Source organism: Mobula hypostoma, chromosome 6 (genome assembly GCF_963921235.1).
Source record: "Mobula hypostoma chromosome 6, sMobHyp1.1, whole genome shotgun sequence".
In the NCBI taxonomy this organism is placed as follows: domain Eukaryota; kingdom Metazoa; phylum Chordata; class Chondrichthyes; order Myliobatiformes; family Myliobatidae; genus Mobula; species Mobula hypostoma.
The window spans coordinates 73,688,376-73,710,319 of NC_086102.1; the positions used below are offsets into that span (position 1 = coordinate 73,688,376).

Consider the following 21,944-nt stretch of genomic DNA (forward strand, 5'->3'; position numbering starts at 1 on the left):
GGGTTACGGGGAGAGGTTGGGCAGGCTAGGAATTTATTTCTTGGAAAGTAGAAGATTGAGGAGTGGCGTGATGGAGGTGTATAAAATCAAAGGGTAAACGCACATGGTGTTATTTTCCACTATATGGGAACAAATAAGTTAAAGATGAAACAATCAAAACGGGCATGATAGACAATTTCTCCTTGTAGTGGATGGGTGGGTATATGGAACCAGCTGCCAGGGAAAACGGTAGAGGCGGGCACAATAATAACATTTGAACGATGCTTGCGCAGGTACAGGGAGAGGGGAGATTCAGCGGGATGTGAACCGAACAAAGGCAAATAGGACTAGGTTGGTGGGCAAGACAGTTATCATGGAGGAGCTGGGCCGACGTATCTGTTCCCATGCGATATTACTCTATGACTGTATGGAAGAGAGTTTAATTAGTTGTCTAGCAGCAGATCGTCCAAAAAAGGCTCGAAATGTCAGTCGGGGTTCTTGGTTTTGTGTGCAGAGATGAAGAGTCTTGGGAAGTTTAAACTTCAAACTTGGAAATAAACTTGCTACAGCTTAGTCACAGCCGCCAGCTACATATCTGCGTAAAACTTACCCCCTCCCTTGCACTTTTACAGCCGTGACTGTCCTTCGCTAACAACTTTAGTACACACCGAGACTTTATATAAGATCCCGCCAAACTCCAATTACCTTTCCCCGATACCTGATCGCCAAACGTGGACATAATAAACGACAAAGCGGAAAGTCGTTTGCGCACGAGCGACCAGTTTTTTCCCCCCAAACATCTCGGGAACGTTTGGAAACGATCTGTGAATTCAGAGAATTATTTAGATTGCGCTCTCTTTTACAGAGTTTTTGTTTAGTTTCTTGCTACTAATTTGCTAACAAGAGTTCTTTTTTCCCTTATTAAGTCATCAAAGTGAGGAAAGTATCCAGATTTATTAATAAAGTTGCTGCTGGAAAGTGTAGGTTTATTTTAGCCTCTGCAGTTTCCCAAGTGCTTTCGCAATCCTTAATACAAAGAGAACGCTTTGAGGTGGCTAGCCGAAACTCTGCGAAGGTTCACATACACTCCCGGACGAGCGAGTCCACCTGTACTGATTAAAACCAATTGATATTCAGTTGCCATGACAACTCACAGGTGCGAAAAGGTATGGTCACTTTCGTTAGGTCCAGGCTGCGAGCAACCTCCGAAGTTGCAATGTTCGGTTTAGCGCAGGGAAACCTGGAGCAAAGGGAGAGGCAGAGACTGTCTGCCAAAAAGCAACGCCTTTCGGACTGAAGCGCTGTAATTACTCCCATTTGTTTTTCTGTCAGGATCTTGCTGCCACTGCCCCTTTCATTTGTCATCCAGCACCGCCTGATCCAAAGAGAAGCGCTTGCCTCCGAGGCGCGCGGACGCGGGATGAGCTTAGACACCCACCAGCGGCGATTTACGTTTCCCCGAAGCTGCTGCCTGCGCGGCGCGGCTCCTGCTCATTATCCCGGCGTGATGAAATTTGACTGAGACTGTCTTGCGAGGGCCAATGGTAGCGGCGTGGTGCTGGCTGTGGGTAGGGGAGGAGAGAACGGGAACACTTGCTCTCTGTAAGCACAGTATTTTGTAGAGGGACCAATGCTAACTAAGCCTGGAGTGGATAAAGGCACGCATCTCGGACAAGAGAAAAAGAAGCTTCTCGTTCCGTATGTAGCCCGAACCTTGTTGAATACAGGCGCAGTATGGAGCTGAAGTAAGAACACTCTGCATGCATGGATGTGTTTAGCTTTGTGAAGATCGCAAAGCTCTCGGGGTGAGTATGCATCACTGAGTGTGTGTACGCTGTCCATAGTGGACACTATTCTGTGCAGCATCGGCTTATGAAGGTACCCGTCCCGCAGAAACCTGCGGCACGCTGCAATGACAGCTCGGGTAGACAGTCAGGTCTATTATGAAGAAGTAAGGGGGTTGTAGTCATGATGCATTATTTTCAGAAAGGCCCAGATCGTTTTTCTGTGACTGATGGAATCATCGTTTAATGATTCATTTGAATCACCAGCCAGCGAGAATAAGAGGGAGAGGGAGAGTGTGTACACGAGAGCGGTGTGATAAATCATACACTAATTGAAGTCTTCGCTAATTGAATGTCACTGACAGACAATCCAAACATCAGGAGTCTTGATTTCAGTGGTTTATGAGGAAGCGGTAATACACCACGCAGCCTGCCTCCCCACTCTGCAGAAATATCGATTTTTTATCTTAAGTACAGGCAGCATCTAAGACATTTCTATAATATTCGAAAATACTCATTTGCTTAGTTTTGATCCCTATTGCTTGACTCCAAAAGTTAAAACGACGGTCAGCAGGGACGGGGGTACTCGTTGGCTTGCCTCGAATTGCCCACTGTATAACGCTTAGCTGTTCGCAGACGGTATTCAAAATCCCGCAAGACACCGCGTTTCGTTTATCTGATGTCTTTGAAGTTCACATTTTATTTTAAAAAACGAGCACACACAGCAGAATTTCCTGCCGGTTTAATTGTGCGACCGGCGAGGTTGGTGGTAACTGGCAATTACGCCACGTGCCTCCCGAGGCTCCCCTTTCCCTGTCCTCCCACAGCGGATGCCATTCTCCGTTCTGTTGTCACAGCAGCAAACAGGCTGTTTATTGCGAAGCATCATTTTGCATTCTTTAAAATAACAATTGAAGGGGCTTTTGACTTGTTTTTTTTTGCCGCTGACAAGACATGATGGAAAATTTCAATTTGTTTACTAAGCTTGTGATTTGAGCTTCCCCTTGTGAATATCGGAAAAAAAAACAACTGATGGAAATCTGACATTAAAGAGGACTGGAAGTACTCAACAGGTCAGTCAGCCTCTATGGCAAGAAAGCTGTTTCTCTTTCACAGACTGCCTGAATATCCCCAGAGGTGCTTTGCTTTAAATTCGGGCTTCCCTTTCTGTTTGGGGGTAGTTCCATTTTGGAGGTAACTCCTATGCTTGAATCATATTGAATAACATTGCTTTGATCTAGATCCCCTGTCCTTGCATTTTCTCAAACTTGCAATGAAAATAGAAATGTTAGATTGTATCGCAAAAGGAATGAGTCATTAAAACACTCAATTAGGGCAGTTTTAATTTGTGAACTAAATACCTTTGGTGTCCTATTGTCATGAGAAATCTGTAGGGAATGTTCTGCTGTAACTTTCCAGCACTGTAGTTCCTCAGCAGCATTAGGCCAGTGCTGAGCATAATTTAGTTAATAAAAGCTCCTGTTACCATTTGTGTTAGTGGAAGGAAGTTAATCAGATCAGGGCAAATACAACAGTGTGTGGTGCAGTTAATGAGAATGTTATGTGGCTGTCCAAATGGATCCAAATGAGGAAATATTTAAGAAAAGGTAAAAACAACCCCACAAATGCTACAACTTTGCAATGGAAAGGGCTGGAAATATGCAGTTTGTTGCATATTTGCAATCTGCAGTAGGAATGCCAGTTTTGTGTTTGAGTCATTACTTTCATTGGAAAGTTACAAATGCAATGCAGTATTGTGTATGTTTGCAGTATTTACGTGCTTTTATATTGAATATAGACGCAGTCTTTGTTAAGGTATTACCTTAGTGCCAGTTGTCCCCCCAAGCTCTGGGGTGTAGTAACAGCTGCCAGGTTACTCCAGACCTTTGCAGAAATGAATTGAAATTGAATGGGAAATGATTGTGTCAATGCGTGTACCTGGAAAGAGCTTCTAGGAAATTCTATGATCTGTCCTTATTTCGTTTTGCATGTTCTAATTTTTGACATTCCTGTCAATTCTGTTTCTTTAATCCACAGATGGTAAACAACCTGAGCATTCTGTCCATTTCCTAGAGTGCTGTTCGTGTTCAAATGATTCAATCCAACATCAAAGTGTGAATCTCTCTGGGGATCACCCAAAATACATTGACATTAGGTACAGTTTTAAACCCAAATAAGAAGCATACCATTGTAGAAATGGGAAATCAGAGGCCCCTGAAATTTAGGGATATATGGATGCTTAATGAGGAATGTTTGAAAAGGAAAAGAACATTCCTACCGGACTGAGGAAAGGCTAAAAATATTTTTCTTGTTCCTCTAGCAGTTTAGCAGAAGAAATTCCAGGCAAAAATGAACAGGAAAAAAAATAATAAATTTAAGGTTGTCGGTTTCTAGCATCCACCCTTCCCTGCCCCCCAATGTTTGATAACTTCTGATATGTTCTGCCATCTGCAGTGCCTCACATAATCTCCATGCCAGCTGCAGGTTAACCTCAGCAGGTGACACCAAATCAGTGTTTGGCTACCGTCTGACCTTTTTCAGCCAAATCCCACAGTTATTATGTGGCAAGCACACCAATTCCTACGCATATGGTTGGTAACAGTTCTAGATATATGTAATCCAGGCTAGTCTTGCTATTGATCACCTTTGAGAGCCAGCTTTGATGCAATACCATTTGAAGTCATATTTTTCATTAAAAAAAAGCCATTAATCTTGTTAGTTGTATTCCTAAGTAATTACACCATTTTCTGAGGATATGGGTGTGCCAATGCAAGCAGATGGCACCGAACACATCCAATGCAAATTAATCAGTGGCATGTGTTAGAAAGGAAAAACAATTGCCAGAAGCCATTGTGCTATTGGCAAAAAGAATGAAGCAACAAATGGCAGAAGGCTTATGGAAACCACAATGTCAGCAGAACATTGAACTAGAAATGCAATTCCTTTAATGCACTATTCTTTTCAATGAATAGCCTTATGCATTTGATTCACTAGAAAAGCTAGTTGCTCATTTTAGACAAGAATAAATATGGTGTATTTTCTACAAGTGCAAATACCAGGCAATGATGTGCGGTATATTGCTGCTCTCATTTTTACGGGTGAAAGAAGAAATTTAATTATTTTATGTGAGTGCTTCAACATTTAAGGTCAGGAATAAAACATCTTTGCTGTATATGGGGGAAGGTTTGAAGCAATGAATACCTGCTTTGTGCTTTCTAGAAACTGAGTTAATCCAGCGCACAACAACTAGAAGCTGGTTTGATCTCAAGAGAATTCCTATACAAGATGTAAAAAGTTTGGTGGGCACCTAAAGTTTGTAGAAAATATACTGTGAGAATCTGAATGTATAAAAATGTGTCACTGAGATTCAAATAACACTTTCCAGTTCAGTTACTATGGTGTATTGAAGATAGCTAAACAAATTAGTCTGATATGGGGATATATATTTTTCTCGGTTTCTTTGTTAATTTGACTTCTTCATCTGCAGGGTTGAAACATTATCCTATAATGTAATCTGAAATAGTTAGGCAAGTTAGTGTAGGGCATCATTAGACCCAACTTGCCTAGACCTGAAGACAACATGAACTAGCCTTGTGTGGAACTTGAAATCTAGAGTAACACATACAAGATGCTGGAGGAAGTCATCACGTCTGGCAGCATCTATGGAAATGAAAACAGTTGACGTTTCGGGCCTTCATCAGGAAAGGAAGGAAGGGGGAAGAAGTCTGAAAAGGAAGGTTGGGGTGGGAGGGGAAAGAGTACAAACCAGAGGGTGAAGCTAGTTGGTTGGGGGAGGGGTGCTGATGTAAGATCTGGGAGATGTTGGGTGGGAAAGCTATAGGGCTTGAAGAAGGAGGAAACTGAGGTTGGTGGTAGTGGATGGGAGATCTCCAGAGTTGATGAGGTTGCTGATGGTTTAGAAGACAATGGCTAGAAGGTCCATCCTTATGGTTCCTTTACTCCACACTGCTTGTTTCTACCTTCTACCCAAGCTCCACAAACCTGACTGATGGGTAGGCCCATTGTTGTTGACTGCTCCTGCCTCACTTTACTAGTGTCCTCATACCTCAACTCCAATTGATCTCTCTTGGTTAAGCCTCTTCTTACTTACATCTACAACACACCATATGCTCTGAATATCCTCAACAACTTACAATTCCGTGGCTCTGATTGCCTCATTTTCTCCATGGATATCCAGCCCCTATAGACTTCTGTCCCCATCAACAAGGCCTTAAAACCCTCTGCTTCTCTCTTGGCAACAGACCTGATCAGTTTTCTTTCACCAGCACCCTCCTCTGTCTGGTGAAACTGGTCCTCAAATTCAATAATTTCTCTTTCAGCTTCTCCCACTTTCTCCAAACCCAGGGTTAGCCATGGTCACCCCCATAGGCCCCAGCTATGCCTGCTTTTTTGTTGGCTACATGGAACAGTCCATGTTCCAAGCCTTTACTGGTATTGCTCCTCATGCTCTCCATCTCTTTCTGCGCCACATTGACAACCATATTGGTGCTGCTTCATACACCTAAGGTGAACTTGTCAATTTAATGAACTTTGCCTGCAGCTTCCACCTTACCCTTAAATTCACTTGGTCCATTCCTGACAACTCTATCCCCTTTCTCAACATTTCTGTCTCCATCTTTGGGGACAAACTGTCTACCGATGTCTTTTATAAACCTACCGACTCCTCTGGCTGTCTTGACTCTGTCTCCTGTGAAAATGCCATTCCTTTTTCTCAATTCCTTCATTGAACTGGCTTGCCCACAGAGGCCAAAGAGTGGTTGTAGATGGGTCATATTTTGCATGGGGGCTGGTGACAAGTGGTGTGCCTCAGGGATCTGCTCTGGGACTCCTACTCCTTGTGATTTTTATAAGTGACCTGGATGAGGAAGTGGAGGGATGGGTTAGTAAATTTGCTGATAACACAAAGCTTGGGGGTGTTGTGGATAGTGTGGAGGGCTGTCAAAGGTTACAGTGGGACATTGATAGAATGCAAAACTGTGCTGAGAAGTGGCAGATGGAGTTTAACCCAGATAAGGGTCGGGTGGTTCATTTTGGTAGGTCAAATATGATGGCAGAATATAGCATTAATGGCAAGACTCTTGGCATTGTGGAGGATCAGAGGGATCTTGGGGTTCGAGTCCATAGGACACTGAAAGCTGCTGTGCAGGTTGACTCTGTGGTTAAGAAGGCATTCGGTGCATTGGCCTTCATCAATCGCGGGATTGAATTTAAGAGCCAAAAGATAATGTTGCAGCTATATAGGACCCTGGTCAGACCCCACTTGGAGTACAGTGCTCAGTTCTGGAAGGACTGACTCACTACAGGAAGGACGTGGAAACCAGAGAAAGGGTGCAGAGGAGGTTTCCAAGGATGTTGCCTGGATCAGAGAGCATGCCTTATAAGAATAGGTTGAGTGAACTCAGCCTTTTCTCCTTGGAGAAACGGAGAATGAGAGGTGACCTGATAGAGGTGTATAAGATAATGAGAGACATTGATCGTGTGGATAGTCAGAGGCTTTTCCCCAGGGCTGAAATGGCTAGCACGAGAGGGCATAGTTTTAAGGTGCTCGGAAGTAGGTACAGAGGAAATGTCAGGGGTAAATTTTTTACACAGAGAGTGGAGAGTGGTGAGTGCGTGGAATGGGCTGCCAGCGGTGCTGGTGGAGGCGGAAACAATAGGGTCTTTTAAGAGACTCCTGGATGGATACATGGAACTTAGAGGAATAGAGGGCTATGGGTTAAGCTTAGGTAGTTCTAAGGTAGGGACATGTTCGGCACAGTTTTGTGGGCCAAAGGGCCTGTATTACACTCTAGGTTTTCTATGTTTCTATTTCTGCCACATCTGTCCCCAGCATGAGGCTTTCCTTTCCAGGATATCAGAGATGTCCTCCTACAAAGAGCGGGGTTTCCCTTCCTCCACCATTGATGCTGCTGTCACCTACATCTCCTCTATTTCCTGGATGTCCGCCTTCACTCCATCTTTCCGCTGCTTTAACAGGGATAGAGTTCCTCTTGCCCTTATCTACCACCCCAAAAGCCTCCACATTCAGCACAACATTCTCCACAAATTCCGCCTCTTCAGGAGCAGGCAACAACAATTCCACCAAACACATCTTTGCCTGTCCCCCACTCTCCGCTTCCTGTAGGGATTGCTCCTCCATGATTCCCTTGTTCATTCGTCCCTTCCCAGAGATCTCCTGCCTGGCACTTATCCCTGAAGGTCAAAGTGCTACCCTGGCCCATTCAGCTGCACCTTCATCTTTATACAGGGCCCCTGACAATCCTTCCACACGAGGCAACATTTCACCTGTGAATCTGTAGGAGTCGTTTACTGTATCTGGTAAACACAAAATAATCTGCAGATGCTGTAAAAGATCAAAGCAACACTTTCAGTACGTTGGATGAACTCAGCAGGTTGGGCAGCATCAGTCAGAAATGATGAGTCGACGTTTCCGGATCCAGCACATTATCCTCCGCAACTTCCGCCACCTTCAAGAGAACCCCACCACTAAGCACGTCTTTCCCTCTCCACCCCTCTCTGCTTTCCGCAGGGATCGGTCCCTCTGTGACTCCCTGATCCACACGTCCATCCCCACTGATCTCCCACCCGGCACTTATCCCTGTAAGCGTAAGTGCTACACCTGTCCCTACACCTCTTCTCTTGCAACCATTCAGGGCCCCAAACGGTACTTCCAAGTGAGGCAACACTTCACCTGTGAGTCTGTTGGGGTCATCTATTGCATTCGGTGCTCCCGGTGCGGCCTCCTCTACATCGGTGAAACCCGACGCAGATTGGGGGACCGCTTCGTCGAGCACCTCCGCTCCGTCTGCCACAACAGACAGGATCTCCCGGTAGCCACCCACTTCAACTCTGCTTCCCATTCCCATTCAGATATGTCCATACATGGCCTCCTCTACTGCCATGATGAGGCTAAACTCAGGTTGGAGTAGCAACACCTCATATACCGTCTAGGTAGTCTCCAGCCCCTTGGTATGAACATAGAATTCTCCAACTTCCGGTAATTCCCTCCCCCTCCCTTCCTCTATCCCTATTTTATTCTACCCCCTCCTCCAGCTCCCTCATGGTTCCGCCTCCTTCTTCTACTACCCATTGTTTTCAGGGCTATGGCATCAACGCTTCCCCTCCCCCACCCCTTTGTCTTTCAAATTACTCGTCTTTCAACTGACGCTACAAGCATTCTTCAAATCCTTCCGCATCTTTCATTCTTCAGTCCTGACGAAGGGTTCTGGCCCGAAACGTCGACTCATCATTTCTGACTGATGCTGCCCGACCTGCTGAGTTCATCCTTTACTGTATCCGATGCTCCTTGTTGAGCCTCCTGTACATCAGTGAGACCTGACGTAGATTGAGCACCTTTGCTCCATCTGCAAAAAGCAGGGCTACTTGGTGGCCAACCACTTTAAGTCCAGTCCCCATTCCCATTCGAGCATGTCAGTCCGTGGCCTCTGTCAGGATGAGGTCACTCTCGGGTTGAAGGAGCAACATCTGGGTGGCCTCCAACCTTATGGCATGAGCATCGATTTCTCTAACTTCTGGTAATATTTTCCTCTCCTCCTCCCTTCCACTGCCATTTCCCACTCTGACTCCCCTCTTAACTCTCTGTTCTCCTCACTTGCCCCCCTCCTTCCTTTTCTCCCTTGTTCTACGCTCCTCTCCTATCAGATTTCTTCTACTCCAGTCCTTTACCTTTCCCACCTATCACCTCTGAACATCTTATTTCATCCCCCCTCCCCCACCCACCTAGCCTCACCTATCACCTTCTTACTTGTTCTCCTTTCTGTCCCCGCACCTCCTTATTCTGGCCTCTTCCTCCTTCCTTTCCAGTCCTGATGAAGGGTCTCTGCCCAAAATGTTGACTGTTTTCATTTCCGTAGCTGACACCTGACCTGCTGAGTTCCTCCAGCATTTTGTGTATGGTACTCTGGATTTTCAACATCTGCACATTCTGTTGTGTTTAGAAATTTCTTACATTTACCTTTCAATGGACCTTTAACATGATAAACGAGCGAGTTGTTTGTTAGGTCTCCCCGCTCGCTGGGAAAATGGAGAGACCTTTTTCTCCCTTATTAGGGAGAGAGAGAATCTGCGGTATGTTGAATGCTGGGTATAACGGGAAGTCTTTGGGGTAACTGCAAGTCTGTGTCTTTGCTGTTGCTTTGCTCACACTTGGGTGATCGGTGATGGTGCTTTTTTTTGCCGGTGGGGGGAGCGGGGATTGTTGCTCACTGCTGCTTACGTGCAGGAGGGAGGGGGACTAGGGGGTCTTTGGGGTTCTTGCGTTTATCTATCGTTCATTCTTTGGGGCACTTCTCTTTTCATGGATGTTTGTGAAGTAGAAACATTTCAGGATGTACGTTGTATACATTTCTCTGACATTAGATTGAACCTTTGATCCTTTGATTGCAGGATGTGCCAAAGCACTGTATGTCAGTGATGTGCAGACTCAGAGATTCCCACCTGGGGTTCACAGACCCCTTGCTTAATAGTATTGGTCCATGGCATAGAAAAGGCTGGGAACCCTTGGAAGTGCTCTTGAAATATTGTGCAGGCAAGCGTCCAGCCAGTTTGTGAGAGAGGCTAAGCCAACTCCCAGCTTGAATTCCAATTTAAGTCCCATGAGTACATTTAAGCAGCATGCAGACCCAGTGCTAAATAAACACTGTGTGCTTGCTTAATCTCTCAGATGGAAGACGGTAACCAAAATGAGGCTGTCATCCCTGCCTCGTGATAGTGTACACTCCCTTGTAAAGTATTCGTCATACTTCAAGATCGTGAAAATTTGATAGGCTTTATCATCGCTGCATAAGTAATTAACAGGTTGGCATTCCACAGAAATGGCTAGAAGATGAGGTATTCAGAATCCCACAAGAACACCAGTCACAATGTTCCAAATTGATCAGTCTCTAGTGATTGATCACAGGAGTATCAGAGGAATGATGCTGTGGGCTGGCTGGGCAATAGACCTGTTGGAAAATGGATCAGCCAAGATGAAATGGCGGCGCAGACTCAGTGGGCCAAACAGCCCAATTCTGCACCTATGTCTTACGGTCTTATGGAAGTGGGATTGTAAAGACTACAATGATTTTAATTAATCAATGAGGGCAGTATGCACACAAGTGGAAACAGAGAAGGCTAAAGTGCTTAAGTTATGCTTTTGTGCTTAATGCTGAAATAGAGTTCCTCATAATTTTTGTAACACACAGAAAATGCTGGAGGAACTCTGCAGGCCAGGCAGCATCTATGAAAAAAAGTACAGTCGATGTTTCCGGCCAAAACCCTTTGGGTAGGACTGGAGCTGAAGGGTCTAGGCCCGAAATGTCAACTGTACTTTTTTCCCTAGATGCTGCCTGGCCGGTTGAGTTCCTCCAGCATTTTGTGTGTGTTGCTTGGATTTCCAGCATCTGCAGATTTTCTCCTGTCCACATAATTCTCTTTTGATTGCAACATGAAATGTCTATTGTTAATGATTTCTATTTTAGAATACTTCTGTTTAAACTTACATATAGCTAGTGTTCAGCAGGATTTTCAAAATAGTAATTGTTCTCTAAGTATGAAATAAAAGAGAAAATCATTCAGAATTCTATAATTCTCCATCCTTTGAGTTTGATTTATCTGGAAACTGTTCATTGGGTGAATCTTTTGCCAGTGCACCCAGCAGGAAGTAAAATATAACGTTTGAATAAAACTTGCGTCAGTGACAATGGCCATGATCCCTGGATGATTCAGACATTTGCCCTTTGGGTATTACAGCACCATATTCTGCATGTTCAAATTTGTCCTTCTAGTTTTTCAGTGTTTCTTCGCGCTTTCTGCTCCCTTATCCTTAAGATTCTGGCCAACTGGTCTTTGAAAATCACGCCCATAATGCTGGAGAAACTCAGCAAGTCAGGCAGCGCCAATAGAGGGGAATAAACAGCTGATAATTCAAACCAAAACCCTTCATCGTGTTTGGAAAGGAAGGGGGCAGAAACAGGAATCAGAAGATGTGTGTGCACGCGTGTGTGTGTGTGTGGTGGTGGGAGGGAATGAGTCCAATCTGGCAACTCATTGGTAAGACCAGGTGAGGGGCGGATGGATGGGTGAGGGATGAAGTAAGAAGCGGGACAGGGAATAAGTGGAAGGGATAAAGAACTGAAGAAGTAATCTAATAGGAGAGGACAACGCACTGAGGAAGGAAGTGTGGAACCAGAGGGAGAAGGCGGGCAGATGAGGAGAAGAGAAATGGTGAGTGGGTGGGTCTTTGGGACTCATTTATATCTTCGGATGAGTATCCTCAGCAAAACCTGCATTTATTGCCCATCCTGAACTACCACCTTGACCCTTGATCTGAGTGTCTGGAAGGGTTCAGGGCGAGTAGTACAGAGCTGACGTGTGTGTGTGTGTGTGCGCGCGCGTGCGCGCACACGCCAGCACGTCAATGCTGTATACTTGGAGATACCATCCATATTCATAATCTCCTTGAAGGGAGTGAGCGCATTGGAGCTGATTTTGCCGGAGAAACAAACAAATGGGTAGGAAGGCTAGTTTTGAAATGGGCCTAGAACATTTCAAAGGGCTATGGATAGGTTAACTAACTGGGCAACAATTTAGCAGATAAAGTAAAATTTGAGGCAGGGGAAAATTGGTCCTCTTCCGAAGGAAGAATAATGAAAAGAGAAGGGGCCATGCTGGGTATCATAGGGGCCACAAGTAAATAAACAAGAAACTAGGTACCACAGGATTTTCTGAACGGGCCAAGATGAGTTTACTGTTTTAATGAAATACTACTAAAATATATAAACAAAAAAGAAAGATATGTAATTTAATTGGAACCATGAATGAAATGAATGGGAAAATATGATAGAAGCTGCAAATGAGGCAGCAAAACAGCCTTGTGTGTGTGTGTGTGTAACCCAGCATTACAATCGTTTTCTCTGCTCCATTATGCAGCTGGCGGCTGGTTCTCTTTGCCTTCCACTGACCACTGACCCGAGCATGTTATAAAACGTGACATGAAGGCTGCAGTTCCTGCAGTGGGGTCACCCGCCAGAAACGGCTAAACTGCTGAGGCAAGAACACCTGGAGCTGACCATTGCATCACCATCTATCACCACAACTTCCAGTAAATCACTGATACCTACCATATTTTGAAAAGAAGTTCAAATCGCTTTTCTTGGTGAATACATGCTCTTCATTGCCACATAAAATTTGCATATATGACAGCAATAAAAAGATTGCTGAAAAATTTAATGATTTTAAAAATACTGCCTAAAAAGCTAGTTTTAGTTTTACATGTATATTCAATACTGATACTTTTTCATGTGAGATAGATTTATTATAATGTGATTATGAAGCCGTTCTGATGACGTATGTTCGGTTTTTGAATAATGATCAGGCTGGTGAGGAAATGCTTTTTGCCAGAAAGTTTAAGACAGACACAAAGGGTGTGTTATTTTTGAAGAAGAGCTTTTTTCTTGGGCAACAGTATTCTGCTGGAGAATATAGTGGCTTGATCAACTGATGATGCTGCTTCGATGGTAGGAAGATACAGAGGAGTCATAGCTCATTTAAAAACTGCTGTGCCTGATTTTTTTTTGTGTGCAGTGTCATCCACTGCCAGCATTTGGTTGCAAAAAAATCCAGAGGATGTTTGCATGGCATCCTTTGCTGCTGTAATAATGGCTGTCAACTTTATCAAGTCGAATGCATTTTAGGATCGTCTTTATTGACAACTTTGTGAGAAAAACAAAGAAGATTTTGAATGGCTACTACTGAGTGCAGAGGTCTAATATTTATCAAAAGGTAATTATCTCCATTGCTTTGTGGTACTTTGGTATAGTATTGTTACATTTCTGAGTGATGAGTCGCATGGGGAGCAAATTATCTTGCTAAGTCTAACTTATTTTACCTGTCAGATATATTTGAAACACTGAATTTATTAAAGGAAAGAACTGCAGTCTCATAACATGCAAAGAGGCTATTGGTTCTTTCCTTGGAAGACTCAAACTTTTCAACTGCAATATTGAATGTTGTGAGTTTATGCAGTTTCCTTCGCTTAGAATAGAATTGCAAGATGGCGATCTTGATCATTTGAAACAACTGCACACTGATACGGAATTTGGTTCATAGACCTGCCAGGGATGCATGTTCCAGATTGGGTGGTGGATCCATCTGGGGTGAATTGGAATGATGTTGACACCACATTGCAAGAATGTCTCATTGAGCTGCAGAGCTCAAGCAAAATCCAAACACAGCAAGCCAAATTTCTGGATAACCAGTGATATTCAAATTAGCTTTTACAATTCTGGTAGAAAGCAAAGTTGTTTTTCATTGGATTTCCACACCTGTCATCTAGTTGAATGTGGTTTTAGTGGAGCTGTTTTCCTGCTATCAAAAGCTCATAATTGTCTTATTGTGAACAGAAATGATCTTTGATTACCTCTAATCAAGTTGCAACCAGATAAAAGTCAATAGTTTGCATCAGTTGCAAGGATCTCACTAAATATCCAAAGTGACAATATTAAGTGCTTTTTTTATTGCTGGTTGGAGGAATATTATATAAATAAAGTCTCCTATTCAGAGCTTTGAGTGAACCAATAACATTATAATCCCTATAACTTGTTAAAACATAAATGAAAGTCACAAGTGGGCCACGAGCTAAAAAAGATTGAGAACCACTGGCGTAGAAAAATCTGCGTAGACAAAATGTAGATGATTAACAAGTCGGTATAATAACTAATTATGACTGTTGAATTTTTTTTATTGTGACGGGGTGGAGTATAAACAGAGAAAGGAGACATGCCATGACTATGCAAAGTATTGATGAGAACATTCCACAATTAAAGTCACTTGGATCACATTTCTTTACCATTCTGGTATTAGGTCTTAGCAACACCTGAACCTCTTGTCTGTCTGTATCTTGTTTTACGGCGGTTGGCATCCAGCTTAATGGTGCATTACCGCCACCCTCTGCTCCAGAATGTGCACCAGACATACATTCTAAATCCCTTCACCCAATCGTGCACGCTCATATACACACACACACACACACACACACACACACACACACACAAACCTACACTTCACCCTCCCATCTTTGACCATCCTAGTATCCTATTCCTGTTTATTCGTCATATTCTATAAAAAACCCCTGTACCCCTTACCTGAACCTCTTGATCATGAGTGCATGCTTTTATGCATTGAGTCATTGCCACAAGATTGACTGATTAGATATTTGCAATAACCAGCAGGTGGGCAGGTGTACCTACTAGAGTGGCAACTGAGTGTATATGACTTAAAAGTCATCTATTGTATTCCATCGGCCCTTGTCCTCGGTATAAAGAAAGGATGGGTTTTGAAGGTGATATCAGGGTAGCCTTGCTGTGTAGTTACAGTGCATTTTGTATGTTACACAGCTGCCATCTTCTTTGTGTCAGGCATGGCGAGAATGAGTGTCTGCAGCAGTTGATAGGGTACTAAACAAATGGTCAGTTTGGTGTTGAGCTTCTTGAAAATCATTGGAAATATCCTCACCCAGGACAAGTGAAGTGTATCCTGAATTGTGCCTTATGAATGTTGGAAATGCCTTGGGATGTCAGGAGGTGAGACATTCACCACAGAATACCCAGTCTCTGACCTACTCTGTAAACAGAATATTTATGTAGCCAATCCAGTTGAATTTTCAGTCAGTGGTTAGATCTCTCCTTGCTCTCTTGCTCTTTCTCTGTCCCTGATGGTCAATATATGGCACCTTTGTGGCTCAGATGTTAATCAATCCACAGCTCAACATTGCTTAGGTCTTTCTGCACATAGACACGAGTTGTTCATTAGTGAGGATTTGTAATGCAGCTGAACATTGTATAGTCACCAGTAAGCATCCTTCTTACAGGATGATGTATCTGCTATAAGATACTTAAGAAGTGATGTCCTACAGCTGGGATGATTGACCTGTGAGAACCACCACAATCTTGCTTTGGAGTATTTTTCAATGAATGTCCATTGGTCTCAGTTTTATCAGAGCTCCTTGATGTCTCATTTAGTCAAATGCACCCTTGCTGTCATGAGTATTCACTCCCACCTCTGGATTTCATCTATTTGGTCCAATTTGGCTCTAATGCCATTTGGATTTGTGCACTGATGGCAAAACTCAAGCCAAGCATCACTGAGCAGTTTACCGGTGGATACCTGCTACTGGATAAGATAATTGACAATGGCTTGCATCAGCTTTTTGATAATGGAAATATAGTTGATTGGATAGTATTTGAGCCAGTTGAAGGAAGAGCACAGGTGGTGATCAGGAACTGCTTTCTCTGCCTGTGTTTGACCTGATGCCATGAGATTTTTCTAGGTCTGGAGTCAATGTTGAAGACAAAGGCTATTCCCTCTCACCCATTTCCTTTCATGGATTGGTCCTGACTGTCGAACAAGATATAGCCGGAGAGTATAAGGGAAGATATGGTCTATTGTCTGTGAAGAATAATTCCATAAGTACAACAGCACCTGACTCTTGCCGTGGAACAGCCATCTTAATTTAGGTATCAGTCTCCAGGTGTTGATGAGGAGGACTTTACAAGCTCAACTAGATTGCAACAGAAGCTCATTCATTTTTATCATTCTTCACCAATGTTCCCTGCACTGTTTTGGATTAGAAAGCTTTATATTTTATTTAATTTTCAGAATTGAATTCCCCACTTGATGTGGTAGCTTTGAACTCTTGTCTCTGATACAAGCCCTTGGAACACACGCGGTGGAGCTTAACCAGATAACAATGTTGTTGCAGCAAGTAGATCAAATGCAGCTCTCCCAACAGTGGTGTATAGATTTGAGAGCTGGATTTCAACAAAGGGTGAGAGGAAGAGGATTCAATCGATTGAATTGCTGGAGAATATTTCTCACAGATAACAAGAACCAAAATAGCAGTCAGCATTTAGCCCTAAGCCAAATCAAACCTGCTTTTCCCCTTGAGACCATGGTGCATAAGCAGAAACTGATGTATCTTAGGTACTGTAGGTGGGTAATAACATCCAGTGAAGGAAAGCCATGAACTAATAGAGGGATGGGATCCAAGGAGTCACTCGGTTGTCACAGGAACTTTCATGATTGGTATTAGGTTGTGTTTGTGCTCAGGTGATGTACGCTGCTCCCACCATGTTATTTGAGCAAACTACCTCAGAGAAAACTGAATTAAGATGGTAAAAAAACCTGGAAATAATCAGCAGGCCAGACAGAATCCACGGAGAGAGAAAGAGGGTTGACTTCTCAGAGCAACGACTCTTCATTAGAACTCACCATTTCTGGAATGGCTGGTGATCTGAATTTGTTCAATTCTGTGCTAAGTCTTCAGGATTACAATGTGGCATTCTGGAAGCTTGCAGCGAGTTCAGTTGAAGGTCTTTAGTAGGAGTGGGATGGGGAATTAAGATGACAGACCACTGGAAGCTCGTGGTTACCCTGGCAAACCTGCAAAGTGATCCCTCAATTTACACCAAGTTCCTCTGATGTAGAGGAGACAAAATTGTGAACACAGTGTTCAGTACATAAAATTGGAAGTACAAAAAGTGAAATACTGCAGCTGAGCCACTGTATGGTGGAAAAGGAAGAGGTAAAAGGGCAGGTGTTGAATATTGCTTTTATTTCCAGTTTATAAGTTATGATGCTTTGAGAACGTTAACTCTTTACATAGACTATTTACTGAAGCTAGGTCTGCAAAGGCATATGTAACTTGTGAGCAGTCATAATGTGTGATCCATATGTCTCCAGCTTCTGAGACCTTTGTGTATCTGATCTCCTGTACACTGTAACCCTGGAGCTCATGGTCAATGACCCTTATCGAATGTTCCTTCCTCTTAGTCTGGTGACCTGACAACTAATTGCTGTGTATCAGTCTATACCATCCAGGCTAGTGCAGTCCGTTCATGGTATTCTTCCCTTGCAGTTCATATGAACAGCCTTGCTTGACACTGGTCTCAACTGAGATGGGTTTGTTTGTGGACCCAGTAGTTAGAATCTTAGTCTGCAGGCAACCATGAAGGAAATTTAAATTGGATGATGTTCTGTTGGCAGCCAAATTTGAAGAGGCTGTTCCATATTCCGTTACAGTTGATAGAATCAGAAGCTTTAGAGACGTTGAAAAAGACCATGTGTAGTGGTTTCTCCTTCTGGTAAACAAATTCTCCCCCTCCCCTTCCTCTATTCTGCACTCTGACCTCTTGCTTCTTCTCACCTGCCTATTACTTCCCCCGGTTGGTTGTTCTTTTCTGCGCCTTGTGGCGTATTGGATGTTAATCGCTATTTCTTTAGCATTTGCCTGTTTTTTTTTATGAGGCCGAATTGCTAGCTTGACGCTCAACCCAGCACGGATGGAAAGCGTGCAAGGAGCCAGCCAGATTCAAACCCAGGACCCCTCATCTCGAAGTCCAGTGCAGGTGCCGCTCCATCACTGTCTGGAAATATTATTACTTTCCCCTGGGCCCCCTCCTCCTTCCTTTTCTCCAATCTTCTCTCTCCTCTTCTTCAGATTCCTTCTTCTCCAGCCCTTGACCTTTCTCACCCACCTGGCTTCACCGATCACCTTCTAGCTAGCCTCCCTCCCCTCCCTCCACCATTTTACTATGGCATCTTCCCGCCTTCCTTCTCAGTCCCGTGGAAGGATCTAGGCCGGAAACGTCGTCTATTGATTCATTTCCGTAGATGCTAGCTGACCTGCTGAGTTCCTCCAGAAATTTGTGTGTTGCTTTGGATTTCCAGCATTTACAGACTTTCTCGTGTTGGTGTATTGATGCCACTCTATACATTTCCATTGAAGTTGAATTAACAACTTTTGCCCCAGGCTGTCGACCTCATGCCTATGGCCCATGGCTGCCCGGAGATAGACAAAGTCTGCATGGTGATTTGGGGAAGACCTTTTCAGCCTCTGGTAGGAGCAAGTTCAGGACAGCCCCAACAATGAATTTCCCCATAGTGGACAGCAGGGAGGTACCTCTTCAGTCAGCTTTTGTTTCTTTTCTCAAAGATGTCTTGATTTCGGCATTTCTCACGTTCCCTCGTGCATCCTCGTTTCCTCAGCTGTGGTTGACAAGGTTGAGGATCCTGCTGAAGCTGCTCGCTGGGGCCTTAGAAATTCAGCAGGAGTGTTGTCTGTTCTGATGCCTTGTCTTTTATGTTGGTGTAACTGTTTGTTCCACAGAAAGGAGAGACCATCTCTTGATTGATAAATTGAGTCCCTGTGCAACTGATTGAAACCTCAAGGACAAATAATGCCTTAAAAACCCTTATCTTCCTTTCTAAAACCTGGCTGGATTGAGCAGATATTTTGCAGCTTCTTGACAGCCCTATATTTAGATTGAACTGCAGGTTAGTGAATGTATATTGGTCAGTTGAAGCTTTGATTTTATCTGAGGAGGAGCAGTCGCGCTAGCCTAGACGGTGGACACACAACTGTCCTTTTCCTTACCTTACCCTGCCCCCTCCCACCCCAACCAGCAACACCCCCCCCCGCACCCTCCGCCCCAACAACCAACCTCCCCCCCCCATCCCACTCTGCCATCTGACAGACAACTCAGGAATCTAATTTCAGCAAAACCACATCTGGCATCTTTTATTTTAACAAGGCCTGATTTTGTAAAAAATCCTGATCTCACAACGTGTCTACCCAAGGCCCATGTCACTCAGGTGTGGGGGGAAGAAAAAACATTCCATGAGGATGTAGTAATTGAAAAGATTGCAACACATCGGAAATAATGATACTGATAAAGAAACAGCATTGTACAGAAAGCTGTCATTTGTAATATGGGCATAAACTTCTTTGTTGCTGTATTTAATTATATGTATTGCAGAGATAATTATCTCCTTAACCCTGAATTGTCAATCCAAGTTCTCTGTCTTCCTCCATTTCAGCAATCTCCGAGCCCCTCTTCACTAAATCAGACAATCAGGTTAGATAGTTTCTCGGTGGTAGGAGTGCCAATGATCTGACTCCCTGCTCTGAGTCACACGAACCATCTATATTGCACTGCTCTCAAGTAACTGTGGCAACTCTGAGTTCTGTTCTGCAGTGCAAAATTATCATTGGTTTTTGCAGTTTCTGTACACCAGTATCCAGTATCAGGCCATACTTCAGTCTCTAATCTCAGAGGGACTTTGGAGATCTTTGCACATCTCATCTAATACATGAGTTAGTTATTAGGTTAACATAAGTCCACAGGTTGCACTCCCAAGAGAATGGTGCAAGCTATTCTTAATTATATTGTTCTGATGTTCGTTAGAAAGTGTTTGTGCTTGTATGTCTTTGATCTACCTTAGACCCATTTGGTGGTGTGATTTCTATTTTTAAATATCCTCAACTGCACTAATTTTTTTCCCAGTGCTCTGGAAGAACATTACCACCTTTGTCGTACTTCAGGAGCCCAGATGCTGAGACCTGTCCTTAATCAGCTCTGAAATGGTTTATTTTTGAATACAGGCTGTCTGTTTTCTTTTCAACTGCTGTGCAACCTGCATGCTTTGATCATTTTTTTTTATTCCCAAAGCCTGCTGAAACACAGATCTCCTTGATCAAGACAATACTTTCTAGTTTAGAGAGAGTGGATGCATGTGGTAATTGCGAGCTGAACCTGACTTGGTGACGGCTGGACTGCTGAATGTAAGCACAGTTTCACCACTGTACTGATCTGACCAATATCCAAAGACTAAGTACAAGGAGAGTATATTGTACAGAAACATGGAACAGAGAAAACCTACAGCACAATACAGGCCCTTTCGCCCGCAAAGCTGTGCCGAACATTTACTTACTTTAGAAATTACCTAGGGTTACCCATAGTCCTCTATTTTTTTTTAAGTTCCATGTACCTATCCAGGAGTCTCTTAAAATATCCTATTGTCCGCCTCCATCACAGTCGTGGGCAGCCCATTCCATGCACTCACCACTCTCTGCATAAAAAAACTTAACCCTGTTATCTCCTCTGTACCTACTTCCAAGCACCTTAAAACTGTGCCATTTTGTGCTAACCATTTCAGCCCTGGGAAAAAGCCTCTGACTATCCACATGATCAATGCCCCTCATCATCTTGTACACCTCTATCAGGTCACCTCTCATCCTCCACCGCTCCAAGGAGAAAAGGCCAAGTTTACTCAACCTATTCCCGTAAGCCATGCTCCCCAATCCAGGCAACATCCTTGTAAATCTTAAACACAAAATACTCTGGAGGTGCTGGGGTCAAAGCAACACTAACATGAAGCTGGAGGAACTCAACAGGTCGGGCAGCATCCGTGGAAATGATCAGTCGACGTTTCGGGCCAGAACCCTTTGTCAGGGCTGAAGAGGGAAGGGGCAGGGGCCCTATAAAGAAGGTGGGGGGAGGGTGGGAAGGAGAAGGCTGGTAGGTTCCAGGTGAAAAACCAGTAAGGGGAAAGATAAAGGGGTGGGGGAGGGGAAGCAGGGAGGTGATAGGCAGGAAAGGTGAAGAAGGAATAGGGGAAAACACGATGGGTAGTAGGAGGAGGCGGAACCATAAGGGAGGTGATAGGCAGCTGGGGGAGAGGGCAGAGTGAAATAGGGATAGGGGAAGGGAGGGGGGAGGGAATTACCAGAAGTTGGAGAATTCAATGTTCATATCAAGGGGCTGGAGACTACCTAGACGGTATATGAGGTGTTGCTCCTCCAACCTGAGTTTAGCCTCATCATGGCAGTAGAGGAGGCCATATATGGACATATCTGAATGGGAATGTGAAGCAGAGTTGAAGTGGGCGGCAACCGGGAGATCCTGTCTGTTGTGGCGGACAGAGCGGAGGTGCTCGACGAAGTTGTCCCCCAATCTGCATCGGGTTTCACCGATGTAAGGAGCATCGGATGCAATAGATGATCCCAACAGACTCACAATTGAAGTGTTGCCTCACCTGGATGGACTGTTTGGGGCCCTGAATGGTGGCAAGAGAGGAGGTGTAGGGACAGGTGTAGCACTTACGATTACAGGGATAAGTGCCAGGTGAGAAATCCGTGGGGAGGGACGTGTGGATCAGGTAGTCTCAGAGGGACTGATCCCTGTGGAAAGCGGAGAGGGGTGGAGAGGGAAAGATGTGCTTAGTGATGGGGTCCTGTTGAAGGTGGCAGAAGTTGCGGAGGATAATGTGCTGGATCCGGAGGCTGGTGGGGTGGTAGGTGAGGACAAGGGGAACTCTGTCCCT

General features: G+C 44.1%; 1 protein-coding gene across 2 annotated transcripts in view; it reads left to right on the forward strand.

Moving 5' to 3' along the window:
- The first annotated feature begins 1,314 nt into the window (after positions 1 to 1,314).
- frmpd4 (FERM and PDZ domain containing 4) overlaps positions 1,315 to 21,944 on the forward strand; it is a 739,421-nt gene continuing 718,791 nt past the window's right edge. Inside the window, exon 1 of one of the 2 annotated variants that reach the window (XM_063051001.1) lies at positions 1,315 to 1,784. In XM_063051001.1, coding sequence (XP_062907071.1) covers positions 1,744 to 1,784 — 41 coding nt within the window. In that variant the 5' untranslated portion in view covers positions 1,315 to 1,743. The remainder of the gene's footprint in view (positions 1,785 to 21,944) is intronic. The other variant, XM_063051003.1, reaches the window with a different exon arrangement.